Source organism: Poecilia formosa, unplaced genomic scaffold (genome assembly GCF_000485575.1).
Source record: "Poecilia formosa unplaced genomic scaffold, Poecilia_formosa-5.1.2 Scaffold8, whole genome shotgun sequence".
Classification (NCBI taxonomy): domain Eukaryota; kingdom Metazoa; phylum Chordata; class Actinopteri; order Cyprinodontiformes; family Poeciliidae; genus Poecilia; species Poecilia formosa.
The window spans coordinates 1,833,607-1,847,671 of NW_006799947.1; the positions used below are offsets into that span (position 1 = coordinate 1,833,607).

Sequence of the window (14,065 nt, forward strand, 5' to 3'; positions counted from 1 at the left end):
TGCCCAAGTCTAGTTTTCCAGAGCTACCATCTGGAACTTTAGATGGATTCCTTCTCTAACACACCTGGACCATTGACTCATTATAAGCCTCTATGGACCTGAATGAGGGAAGTCAACCTTTTGTCTGGAGTGTTTTAGCAGGGATGCACTCCTGATTTGTACCGTCAATGTGGCCCGTTGAGGGGGGCCAATATGCTGAAGTGGCCCTCGATGAAATTGAGCTTGACACCCCTGCTATAGGCTATCATTAGTATTTCAGCTAGCTGTAGTTTTTTAGCTCATGTTAACTTATAAACTGTTGTGACCTTACAGTTTAGCTGTAAGGTCACAATTTTTGTTCTGCACAGTTTTCTAATACTCTGAGTGGGAGTTTTGCATTTACTGAAAGTTTTCACTCCTCTTCTACAGTCTATTTGCATTTTGCAAGCTTTTGATTTATTCTGCTGCTTCAGAAGACTTGCAGACATTTCTGCAAGTCTTCTGATGTTTACTTAAAATCCTTCTGCAATTTTCACTAAAAATATTCATGTTACAGAATTCACACTGCATTTTTGCATTTGTGTGAATTCTGCATTTTAATGCAAAAAAAAGTTATCTATTAATTTTCACATAGATTGGCTTTGTTTACTAATTAGGGAGACTTTTGAAGGCAAGTGGTTGAAGTGGATGTTATTAAGGGGCATCAAAGTCATGGGAACTGAACTGAATCTTGAAATTTTTGTATAATTTCCCTTCTGTATCACAATTATACACCATCTTGTGTATAATTGTGATATGGAATTATATATAAAATCTCAATAATATACATTTAAGTTTGTTGTCGTATCATGACACAATTTTAAAAAGTTTAAGAAGTGTGAAAACCTTTGTAGCATATAAGAATTATGTTCCATCAGATGTGGAGAACCTGACCTTGGCAGTGTCAGCAGGTCCAGACTGAAGCCTTTCCAGGTTGGGCCACTGCTGCCTGATCTGGTCCAGCATCTCCTGGTAACTCACCATCTTCTTAAAGTTCCACTTGTTTCCTGCAGAGACCAGAGGAAGCCATGTTGAATTTGTTCCATGGGTTTACGCTAAAAAAAAAAAAATCTACAACAGAAAGTTCTTTTACATGAAGATACACGCCTCCCTGACCTGAACCGAGTCATTTTGTGAGAAGAAAAACCTCACCATCAAATGGCATGTACTCAATGAAGCGAACCTCCAGAGGCTTCTTCTCTGTGAGCTGCACAAAATCTAAGAGCTCATCCTCGTTCAGGCCTCTCATCACCACACAGTTGATCTGCAGATGGCAGCACACAACAATAGACCAAGGTTATATAACCATAAAAATGTTAAATACAAGGCCTCAAAGTGGGAGGAGATTTTTTTCAGCATGGTAAAAAGAGGTTGAAAGGTCTGTAATCAACTGTTTGGCATGTTGACAATAGATTGGGAAGATTTAGTGTAACTGCAGTTCTCTGACCAGACAGTAGAGGTCAGCCTAATGAAGTCTGATGACTAAAGTCTTGAAAGCTACCCAGTATAGTTTGGTACAGCCCAGTTTGGTTTAAGCATTTTAATCACTCATCTGTCTGTAGACTAGTTAAGTTTAGGCCAGTAACTGATATATAATGATCAACACACATCTGCCAAGTGCAAAATGTAAAATTTGCTTGTTTTTCACACTGAATGGCTATGAGAAAAGGGTCACTGTGTCACGCAATATCTATGATCCAGTGTAACAAAGTCGTAGGAAGATGAATGTTCCTAGACGCCCCAATGAAGAAAAATTATAAAAATGCTTCAGTTTTATTTTATACAAATCGTCATCAGTACAAATAATTATGGCACCAGTTATGTTCTCACAATTATTTCTGTGAGATTAATTTTATGACATAACTTCACTCTAATAAAAACGAAAAATCACTTTTCAGTATTATAATATGTTTCTGTGGTAAAAGTGGAATTTTCTGAAGCATTTTATATGTATTTACACAAAGTGTGACCATAAAGAGTAATTTAAGAAATGTTTTCTTATGAGAAATGTCTGATTATTCCTTAAGTTTGAAACATACCTTGACTGGATTGTAGCCCAATTCAACTGCTTTGTCAATGCTCTCCATGACTTTATGAAAACCTGAGGAGAAAGAAGGATGGAAATGTCAATAAAAGTTAAGGGTATCGTTAATAAAGAAGTTACTGAAACCAACACAAAAATAAATAAGTAATATTTCCTTCAACGTGTTCTACTTTAGCTTTAAAGGTTTTCTTTGTTCATAAGTGTAAAAACATCAGCATCCAATCCCTCTGCAGTAGTCAGAGCTTTATGACAATCAACTATAGAGAATATGATCATTTGTTTCTATGAGCAGAAAATAAAACAAATCCAGGGAGCTGCAGGTAATCTTCTCTGTGGGAGGTGGTTAATTGATCTGCCACAATGGAAATTAAACATCACATTTATTGTTCTACTAATCTCAAACGTTAAGATTAAATTCAGTTTGCAATTTTCAGCAACTAATCTGAAAATGAACAGACAACACTGCTTCCATGTTCTGGTCTTTTTCTCCCGTTTCATTTCCTACTCTCATTCGGTCCATCTGTTCCTGCTTTTCTGAAGCCAACAACCCAGAGCTCTGGCCTGCTGCTACCTCTAGGCTGACTGCCTGGGGCTTGCAGACTGTAACCTGCTGGGGTTTATCAACAACCATAGCAACATACAAAACGCACTGATTCTGATTTTTAGCAGTTTTGTAACTCGGGATAGAAAAAGATCTGCCTGAATGAATTCCCAAATGTACTTTGTCATCAGACACAGAGAGTCGGCTGGTTAAGGACATAAAAACAAAGAGTGGCATCAGTCTCCATAGCAACCAGTTGTCTCTAGTCAATATCACTCCCAAAAATCTCTTTTAATTAGATGAGACCAAGATTAAAGGTCTCTGGCATGTAGGATGAATATGAATCCGCGGAAAAGTTCTTCATCCCAAATATCAAGTATGGTGGAGAATCAGTGATGCTGTGGGCCTGATTCTCTACCTCAGGTTTTATTTAAAATATCTCTTTCTCTGTTTGCAGCAATCATGTCAAATTTTACGGGAGAGAAGTAGGGGTTCAATAATAATGGGGAAAAAAAATCTGCAAATAAAGAACAGTTTATTTTACCACATGTTTGCTAGGGGTGTCTGGGTGCGCTTCAACAGTCCTTACAGGTTAAATCTTTATCCTCACCTTTTCGCCTGACTACAAACTCAAATTTTGCTGGAACCAAAGAGTCGAGGCTGATGTTAATCAGGTCCAGTCCAGCATCTTTCAGCTTCGGCAAAAGCCTGGATAAGTTAATCCCGTTGGTTGTAACTGCAACAGTTTTCAGACCCACTAGCTTTTTCAGTTCAGCTGCAGAAGAAAAAAGCAGAAGAGAAAAATGAAAGAGTGAAGAAAAATGTATTCTATAAACCAAAGGGTTTAATGTCAAACCACAAGTGACTGAATGATTTAAACTGCTCTCAAAAACAGATTACTCAGCATTACTCAGCATTTTGTAGGACTTCATTCTACAAAACACTACAGAGTTCACAAAATACTTATACCTTATTACTGTTGCAATTGAAATAATCATCTTGAGAAATTGTAATAAAGCAGTGGCTTCTACTTGTTTTATGCTTAAGTTTCTGCTTTGCGGCAAGACAGCTTTGGATGACACTGACAGCAGAATGGCCCGTGGTTCTAACTTAAGTACATCAACCATTAAATTGAATTCAAAAGCAGCAAAAACATACAAAAACCTTGATGACATAAGTGTCTCTTAAGAGTCTCAAACTGATTGTTTTTGAAACTCCTGGCTCTTTCTTTCATATTTTATAATCTGTGCTTATCATTTTTAACCAAATATCAGTTAGAGAGACCACAATTAAAGGAAAAAAAACATAATGTTCTACAGAAAAGCAGTGGATTAAAAGATTAATGTTAATTTTCCACTGGAGCTTAGAGCTTAAAACGAGTCGCCTGACATCCCGCTGGTCACCTGACCCATGACACTGCAGTAAGTGTTTATCTTTATGCCACAGCCCTTAGTCCTCTTTCTGTGACTGTGTCGTTAACAGTACAAAGGCGGCTCACAGAGCAGAGGTTGAAAAGGTTCATTTACAAACGAGGCTGTAAAATTAAGGCAAAGATAATCAGTCATTAAACTGAACCAACTGCTGCAATGTGACAAAGCATCTTCACTTCCACAAACTTTTGTTTCAACCTGAAGGAATGCAGCAAAAATCTGTTCAGTTCTGGTGCAGTCAGCTGGGCTGGCACATGAGCCACCGTCTGAGAGGACTGTTACAACATCCATCTGATCATTCAGGAAGCCATATAAACAACCCCGTGTTCAGCAGAAGCTTTCAGAGATATCACTGAGAGAAACATAAAAAAAAGTCCTCTTCAAAGGAACGTGTGTACTACTTGAGAAATAATTAATTCAGCTCATTAAAATAAGTCTAACTGTAAAAACAAATCTAAGCACAGTTTCGGGGCATTTTGGAGAAGAAGAGAATCTTGTATTCTGTATTGTAATCTTCCTGCTGCTCAGCCTTGAGCTTGTTATCTCAGTAGGAGGAACATTTATGAGCGTGTCATCCATTGTTCATTCTTTTGATCTGACAAAGATCGTAGTTTCATAAATATAATTTATAATTAATAAATCGGAGCAGAAAGGAGTCACACAGAGAAGTCTTCTGTTCATTCTTGCTAATAGCTTCTGACATCCTAAGCCTCCATCTTTGTATTGTGCTCATTTTGACATATTACATGCAAAGGTTTCAATGAATTTCATTGGGATTTTATCTGACAAACCATTCAAATAGTGCTTTAATGTCAAGTAGGTAGGAAAAATGTTACATTCATCTACTTAAAATGTGGTGTGTATTTGTATCCAAACATTTTTTTTTTCACTTCACAATTATGTAGTAAGTTGTTAGTTTAGCACATAAAAATCTAAATAAAACACTATTACATTTGTGACTGTAACGACAACAAAGTGTGAACACGTTCAAGGCCCAGTAAGTGTTTCTTACCAATGATATCCAGAACATCGGGTCTGATGAGAGGCTCCCCTCCAGTGAGGCGGATTTTGTCCACTCCCTCTCGGACAAAGAGCTGAGCAAGGGTCAGCACCTCGGAGGTGGAGAGCAGCTGGCCCCGCGGCGTGAGCTTCACTCCCTCCTCTGGCATGCAGTACTGACCTGAGCGACAGGAACAGCCAACATGCGAGCTAAATAAAAACACGTCATTATAGGCACAAAACATGAAGGAGGAAAAAGGAAACAGTAGAATAATGGGTGTTATTCTAAAGTCAAAATTTTGTAACATGATCATTTATTAGACAGGCTATTATTCCAAAATCTAAATTTATGCAAACTACATAATCAAAATAGTTGAATTATTTAAAAGCAAACTGTGAGTAAAATTTTAACCCTTTAAATGTAGAGTCCAACAAAAAATATAACTTCCTCACGACTGTTCTGATAATCCATTCTTGTACTACAAAGATTTGCTTATTTGTCCATCTAATACGTGTTTTTTGTTAAGTGAAACAAATTTTATCTAAATACGTTTGTTTAGCAAACTGACTATTTCAGTTTGTTGCTTTCATTTAAAGCAATAGTTAGGGATACGTTTCTTTTCAAGATAGAATCGAAACATTATTGGCAGATTTTATTCAAACATAGTGGATCTAAATACTTAATGAAAAAAAAAAAAAACACTAAGATCAATTTAAAACTTGGAGGTCTTGGAAGAAACAAAACAGAAACCATCAAAGTTGCATTCTTTGATTATGAAAAATTAGTGTAAAGGGTATTAAATTCTGTGCAACAAACACCTGAAAACTACAATGAAACTTAAAGAAAGCCAGCCTGTAGAGTTACAATTTTTGCAAGCAACGATAAGTGAAATGGAAAATAACTTTTAGCAACGATCGTCATGACAGCTCTTCTGAGCTTTGTTGCTTCTGCAGCAAGGAGAAAAGTTCATCAGATCCACCACAATAAACCATTATAATTTAGAGTTATAGATAAAACAACAAATGTAATCAATATGTTCTGTTATTTTAGCAGCAGACACTCATTACCTTGTTTGTTGTGGTAAATTTACTCAGGTTTATTGTACAGCGGGTCTCATCCCAGCCCTAGTTTACTCACAGCGAAGGTTGCATTTCTCAGTCAGAGAGATGCGAAGATAGTTATGTCTGCGGCCAAAGCTGTCAGTCAAGAAAGCTGAAAACGGTAGAACCTTCTCGTCTGTTAATCTCTCCTGGAAGAGAAAACCAGAAAAATAAATACTAATAACAAAAATGTGTCTTTGAAACAGTGTTGACAGACACATTTGTTCAATTAGTAGAAATAAATAATATTATTTGCTTATAAAAAGCTTGAGCAAACATTTTTTTTTTCCAAATGATCTGTGACCTACAGATGCCAGAAGGTTATAGGCCAAAAGGCCAGAATGTGTCACCCCATCAGATGGAGCACAGAATCAAACTAAAAATAATCTTTTGATTTCCTAAAATAAAACGATTACCAAAATAATCCAGTCCTATATTTTAGCAGAACGTTTTCACTAGCATTAGAGGCTGGAAGAAACAGTGTTAAGCTCATGTTCATGTTACTATAAGATAGACTTTGTTTAAGGTAAATTCAGTCATTGATTATGTCATAACAATGGATTTTTGTGCAGAAATAGAGAACTTTTCACAAAAAGGGAATCCAAGTCATGAAAAGTAAAACAAACATTAGGTTTATTTTTGCACATCTTGGTCATTTAGAAAGCAGATCTTGGTTATTTGTAACATTAAATCACATGTATTTCTAGTCAGCATGGTGTTGGTTAATAATCAACCCGGAAAGATGGTCTGATTCAGGCCTCAACGTGAACTCGGACTGCAGTTTCTTAACAACTTTGTCACCAAACCTCATTAGCCCGAACTGGGAAAACTCCAGGACGTGAACCCAGAACCCCAGCTTTAACCTGCAGTCTGTATTCCAGCACCAGTCTTACCAAGCTGGGTCTGGTCTGGAAGTTTGCAGCAGCCACTGAGGAATCTCGGAGTTCAAGCTCATTCTCCTGGTGCGTAGAGCTGGAAAACAACCGCTGCTCGCTTCTGTTGTGGCACCGAGCGAAGAAGGTTCTGGCATTTCTCAAACTGCAGCAGATACGGGTTCCAGCAGCCATGTTAGTGTTGCTTTCTGACAGCTCGGACACCCAGTGGTAGTGAGCTTTCCTAGAAACATACCAGTTCACCCTAAGAACACCGGGGGACTGTGAGGGGCGGAGACTCACCAACCAATCAAGTGAACAGACGTATGTCCCACTGCATGCTGGGTAATGTAGTTAAAACCGCTCGTCTAGATTGGATTACGGCAATCAGATGTAAGTTGTGGTATTTGTATGTAGGGGCCTTAGTAGTTTTACTTAAAAACAGACCGCATATTTGAACCATGTAAGCGAAGCAAAATTGTATTTTAAAGAGAAAAAAAAACGAGTTATTGGTAAAAAAAAAAAAAAAAGTGTATTATTGTGTTTGTTATAAACGGTGTGGAATTTACTAAAAATGTATTAGAATTGTGTCTATTGGACAAAAAGTATTTGTGTTTTTTTTTTCTTCGTCCAATGTTTGTAAAAGAGAAAATCAATAAAAATCGAGTTTGTTTTGCTCAAATCACTTAAATTGTTGCAATGAATGAAAATGAATACAACACTGATAACCTCGTGTAAACCTCTAACAAGAACTGTACCTTTTGATGACTAAAACTATTATCTATGATGTAAAAGTCGCATAAAAATCCATAAAAACTTTGAGGAACAATTCGTCTTTTAACCACTAGAGGGAAGTGCAATTTAAAATATTTGGTCCTCTCTCTATTGGACTTCACATTTTCAAATTCAATTACGTCAAGTAAATGATATTAAACCTAAAATGCATTCACAGATGTTTACATTTACGGGATCTGTTGTAGTTTTGCTTATATTTTGATACTCTTTGATTTTTTAATGAGTACATCTATTTTTGTTCTTTGTATGTGGGTGTTATGTTTTAGCATTGTCTTGAAATATATGCCAGGACACTCTTGTAAATGAGGTTAAGTAAAAAAATAAAAAATAAATATGGATGAAAAACAGTGGACATAAGAAGGAAGGTACATTTACAGGCTACAAAATAACAAAAACAGAATCTCATTTGCAAATGCAGTGGCAGAAATTTTATTTTTATCAGCTCTTATCTTGAAAACCCACACACACACACGCACACACACACACACACACACACACACACACACGCACAGAATTCTCGACATAACAAATAATGACCACCTCCAAAGGCTATAATCAGAAAAACAACTGCAGACTCCTGGTGATTTCTGATGAGGTGTATTGTATTCAAGACTCCTTTTTTGAACTCTAACGCTGTTCGTTTTTGGTCTATATCTGTCTCAATATCTGCTAATGTCAACCCTGCTAGCTCATTGGTTACCTTTCTCTGTAATATTTTTGTTGTTGTTAATGAGAACTATTTACATAAGCGAACCCCACCAAGAACTGAAAATATTGTTTTTCAGATGTTTGACTTTCTCACAAAGTCAAACATCTGCAAAAAGTCTGAAATATGCTGTGGTCTGGGTGAAAATAAAATCTACAAAATAAACAAACTTGAACAGATGATCAGAATCTGAGTTAGCGTTTATTTAAAAAATAAATTCCTGTAATTTTAATATGAATTGAATGTCATTATTCATCCTGTTACAGCAATCTGTCGCAATGATTGTGGTTTAACTTCACAAGTTGCAGTACTCTAAACCAAAATATGGTCTTGGATTTTTTTTTTTATTTTTTTTTTTTTTATGCATTTTGCTCAAAGCGTTTTTCCAACACTGTTATGAATTCATGGAAAATGCTGAACATGAAGAAAAAGCAGAATTAATGAGTCCCGTTTAAAACTTGTACCATTCTGTATTAAATCCTGCAAATAATACAACTCAAGTTAAACTGATTTTACATGCAGAAAAAACATAATGAAGAAAGTTCCTCTGCTTTGTTTGAGGCAACTTTACTTTTTGCTCATTGTGAAGTTTAGTTTTATTGTCCTTTTGACTCCTACAGATTGGGAAAATTACACTGAAGTACTCGGCAAGTTCCATAACAACACCCATTTATTGGTAAAGTCTGGCTTGTTCTGGCTTCTCTGCTCCTCCTCCTGTCTGAAGCTGGCATTGGCTCAACCAGTTTTTGTGTGGGTTGATGCAGGATGATCTGCTTCACCACCAGCTGGTGTAGATTAAGCATCATTAGGGTCATTTATGTTTTTGTCTTTGGTTTGTTTCCATTAGCCTTGCAGACTCCAGCCACCTGCCTTCTGGTCACTCGTCTAACTCCCTCAGCATTGATAACCAAAGATTTTCAGCTGTTCTATGAGAAATGTTTCCACTTATTTGTTCTCTAGCAAACACAAAATATTTAATTTTGTGTTTTCCCGTTCATCACTGTTTTATTTGCTGTAATATGCTCCAGAGATTTATTTGCATCAACGTCTGCTGCTATCCACAAAATTTGTTGGGCAGGGTTAGAGTTTCTTATTGGATTAAATTCATGCACATTGTTTTGTGTGTTTGACTGAAGGGATTTTTTTTGTGTTTAAAGTCTTTAATTTGTACGATCTAGCTGTGGAAGTTCAGAAATTCTTGCTGGTTCACAAGTTTGATTGCTTTGTCATTTGCCTGAGGTGGGTGTCTACAGAGATGATTGATTCTACACATGATTTTCTCTGCTCCAGCTGCCATGTTCATGCTTTTTTTCTGTCTTGTGGAAATCTTTTATTTTAACTTTGGTGACCTTTAATTAAATAGATGCACAGTTTTTCTAATCTGTGTTGCTCTTTATAATTAAGTCCATTACTTAGGCTGGAACAGTCCCTGGTGGTTAAAAGCAGCTAATTACATTAAGGTGTAATATTAAGTTGTTGGAGTTTCACTTTTTCGTTTCACAAAACTTAAAATCACCAAGTTTTTTTTATTTTATTGCTTGTTCTTCTTTTGCCCTTTTGCCCTTTAGTATTCAGTTATTCTAATTTGATCTGACTTTAACTCGTGTCTTGGTGAGATCACTCCGAATAAATGTTACTACTTACTTCCCAAACATTTTGACTCTTCATGTTAACAGTAATGTTTTTTTGCTTTCCTCTACTTTCATCACTCCTCCTGTATCCAGCTCTGTCTGCTCCTTCAATTTGTAAAAAACTAATTTTTAATGTTTATTGTCTTTTTTTTTCCATATTTATTATTTTAATACTTCTAACCTGAAGGGTTAAAGATTCAGATGAAAACTGCCAGCTGCACCTGAACAGGAACGAGATGCTCACAGCTTCTAATGCAAAATCTCTGCGTTCATTTTCAAGATGCAGGTTTAACACAGTGCATTAATTAATGTGGTGGAGGTTGGACACAAAGCCTTGTGACAACTACATCAGTGCATTTATTAGAGACAGCATAAATCTAAATAATATCATTAATTATAATTCTTTAACAATCATGCAGTCAGTTTTAATACCAAATGTCTCTTTTTCACGTCTACAGGAGTGCCGCAGTCTGAATGCACCCAAATCCAGGCTGAATATGAAGCACGCAGATCTTGTTGGATCCAGGAGAGCAGGTGCCAATCAAAGCCACAGTGAAAGAGCTCCACTTCTCCCCTTTTTGCTCCACTCCCCGGCTCTCGGTGGATTTCTGCATGCCCGCCTGCTGGTACCACCCTCTGTGGTTGTACCAGAGGTGGCAATTACCCTGTCATGACAGAGCAATTAAGCAGAGGTATTTAAAACTAGCGCAGCTCGTAGAAGTGATTCCTTAAATCACAGGCTTGCTTCCCACTCTCGTCCCCGCAGCACACTCTCTCCTGCTCTGCGTGGGAGTCATTTACTATTGGAAAAGAGGGAACATAAATTTGCATATGGCCAGCACCATGTGGTGTCACACTCTTACAGCTAATTTCTAAGGGCTGTTATGTTCAGGGCGGTGTAACCAAAGGATTAAAAGCATTAATGTCTACATTCAGTTGCGTAAAGACAGAAAACAGAGGCATTTAAACCCTTGTAATTTAATGTGTCTTTAAACACATGTTAAACGTGTACAATAAAAATGCCAGAAAGGCTAAGAATATGGAACCGCAGTTGTATTACCAGACTTTGTTATAACTCTGTTATTTTAATGTCCATTGCGCCTTCAGTTGTAGGGTGAAAGTGAGAGTTGCATCATTTTCTGAGCTCAGACACTGTTTTGTAATATTCTTGTAATCAATATTAGCATATTGCTTACCAAAAAAACTAATTTATATATGTATATAGAAAGAATTTGCTTTGTGTTTTTGTCTCCATGGAGATGATTCAAAGAGAGTTGAACACATGAACTGATGAGTCAAAGAAATAAACTAGTGAAGTGAATTAGGAGTTAATTGCAGATGTGAAAGTAAAATCAGAAACGGCTCCACGGCTCTGCAAAGCGCGTTTAGGTTCAGGGTTGGGAATAGGAGCCACCAGAAAGACCATGTTGAGGACTATATCCTGTGTACATGGGGTGCCTGCCCTACATCTACTCTGTGTGTGAATTAATTCTGCTAAAGTCATTTTCTTAAATAAATAGTTTAGACTCTATAATTGAGTATTGGTACTTCTGTATATTCGGTACCGTTTAATTCCCTTCCCATTGAATAATAAATGAAAATGTTAACAAGCTCAGCAGATGTTGAAATAAATGACAGGCTGTCTTATTCGTATGGGTCCCTACACCATCTTAGACAAATTATGGCCTTTGAGCACATTGTGTTGTAGACCTCTGCACTCAAAATATGACAGGGATAGCTAAAAGGGCAAGACTGACACAGTTTTTGTCTGAAATTGCACAAGGCACGAGATCACTGTTGTCTGTAAACAAATAGTGAATAAGTAATTTCTACTTTCTTACTATTGATCGTGCGCTGACGGGAATCTAATGTGCAAAAAGCATGAAACATAAAGCACTGAATACATCCTGAAGTAACTAAATGTGTGATATTTCCTCCCCGCTAACCCCTGTGGGAAATATCTTACCTTTTGCTTTTAAATCCTGCTTATGTCTGTTTCTCTAATTGCACAACAAACATAATTACTAGTTCTCTGCAGGCCCTAACAACAATCAAATCCAGTATTAAATATTAAATCTTGTTGGAAAGAAAACTGAATGTCTTTACAGCTGTTTTGCTCATGAGTTCCCTTTGCTGCTAAAAACAACTCTAAAAAATGTTTAATGCCACATGCAGCCTGCAATCTTTAAAATGTACAAGATTCAAATGAAAACAAGTAAATATTGAAACCACTGTGGTATTTGTAATTTATATTTACACACTAATCAGCCTTACAGCCTTCAAGAGCAGATCAGTCTTTTAACCTACATCAAAAACTGCTCGTCATAGCAAAGGATGATTTCTAAATTAGCTAATAAAAACAATCGCGTAATACTAAATTTAAGATAAAAACTCTGACAGGCATTTAAACAAAACTGTGTCTGACCAGAACAGCTGTTGAGGTCATGAAACCAATTGTGTTTTGGCAACCAGACGGAAAACACCCCAAAACTGTTCTTCTGTACAAAAAGTCAAACATAACATATGTGAGAGGGAGTGCTCCTAATGCACGTTTCATCGTTATTTTTGTTGCTGATGCAGCTTTTTCTTTTTAATGAGCTGAAATGCACAGATGATGCTCTTTATCTGCACATCAGGTGGAGCTTTCCTGATTAGCCTCGGGGAGCCAGTGAAATCATTTCCGCCCTCAAGCGAGGCACTCGTCGAGGCTCCGGTGCGCCTGGCCCAGTAAGCAGGTGGTGCAGGTCTATGAGGCTGATCAGCCGTTAGTCATCAGCATTTGTTGAGCCATTTGGGAGGCAAGGAGCCTCCACATTTTCTGCCTATACGGTGGGGGAAGTTCAGCGCCTTCCTGTTCTGTTTGCCACCAATCAGGTCTTGGCAGCACTGCAAGATTAATGCATGCATCGCTCTGAATCAGTGGAGAAGGAGTTATTTAACCCATTCAGAAGGAAAAACTTGATGAAAAACGAAGGGGAACATGCTTGTTCTTTCAGTCATTATCAAGAAGCATAATGATTCTGAAAGCAGCTTTGTTTCTGGCCTTTTAAAGGAGGTAAAAAGCTCTTTTTACTGAGTCAGGTCCTACCAGCTCCATCCAGTTCAGTGTAAAGAGCAGCACAGCAATTAAATGTGCTTTTAGACTCTCTTGGCAAGCTTATACTTTCATATTCCTTTCTGTGCAGTTCAAAAGCACATGAGAGCAAAGGGACCTATTCATGTCTCTCTTTACGATCATGCTTGGTGAACTTTGTGCTACAGAAAGAATACACTGGCACCCTATGAGAGGATCTCCATCGTTTTAATGAGGGAAATTATTCTGTGGAAGCCAATTGTTGAACCGTCAAAGTTTTAGCCTTTTTGACTGTCATACACACAGAACAAGGGAGAAAAACATGACAACCAACATGTCAAGATGGATGATGAATAAGACAATCTGATGTTTTTGACATTGCATCTGTCTGGCTGACTAACGGCACCATGTCACTGTCAAATCAACACCCTTTACATGCCCACGGAGTTTCTTAAATTATTGAAATGGTTGTTTTTGAACTCTTACCACAAATAAGGAAAAAGTTAAGTTTAGTCTATGTGTGCATAATTTAAAAGAGTGGAAATATTACAGTGTTTGTGTGGGCTTAAGAGTTAAAAATCATGTGTTACAAGTTGCTTTTGTATGGAGTCAAGTGAGATTTGACATTGATTCTGATGTGGTAAAAAAAATCAGAGGTCTAAAAAACAAATTGATCTTTTCACTGAAACAGTTGACTGTGACAGTCAAGCTAATAGATCTTTATCAGCACTGATTTGAAGGGGGTTTATGTGAAAATGATGTACTGTAATTATTACAAAAGCATAATTTTGTGTGAATAAAACTAATACTAAACAAATGAACCAGGATCTGAGTTATTGTCATGTATTAAGAAGG

General features: G+C 37.1%; 1 protein-coding gene across 2 annotated transcripts in view; it reads right to left on the bottom strand.

Annotated features, from left to right (window-relative positions):
- mocs1 (molybdenum cofactor synthesis 1) overlaps nt 1-7,300 on the bottom strand; it is a 13,542-nt gene extending 6,242 nt beyond the window's left edge. For both annotated transcript variants that reach the window (XM_016662185.1, XM_007575162.2), the window contains exons 1-7: nt 7,027-7,300; nt 6,171-6,282; nt 5,046-5,213; nt 3,214-3,378; nt 2,058-2,119; nt 1,171-1,282; nt 913-1,025 (exon numbers count right to left, since the gene is read on the bottom strand). In XM_016662185.1, coding sequence (XP_016517671.1) covers nt 913-1,025; nt 1,171-1,282; nt 2,058-2,119; nt 3,214-3,378; nt 5,046-5,213; nt 6,171-6,282; nt 7,027-7,200 — 906 coding nt within the window. In that variant the 5' untranslated portion in view covers nt 7,201-7,300. The remainder of the gene's footprint in view (nt 1-912; nt 1,026-1,170; nt 1,283-2,057; nt 2,120-3,213; nt 3,379-5,045; nt 5,214-6,170; nt 6,283-7,026) is intronic.
- Between the last annotated feature and the right edge of the window lie 6,765 nt (nt 7,301-14,065).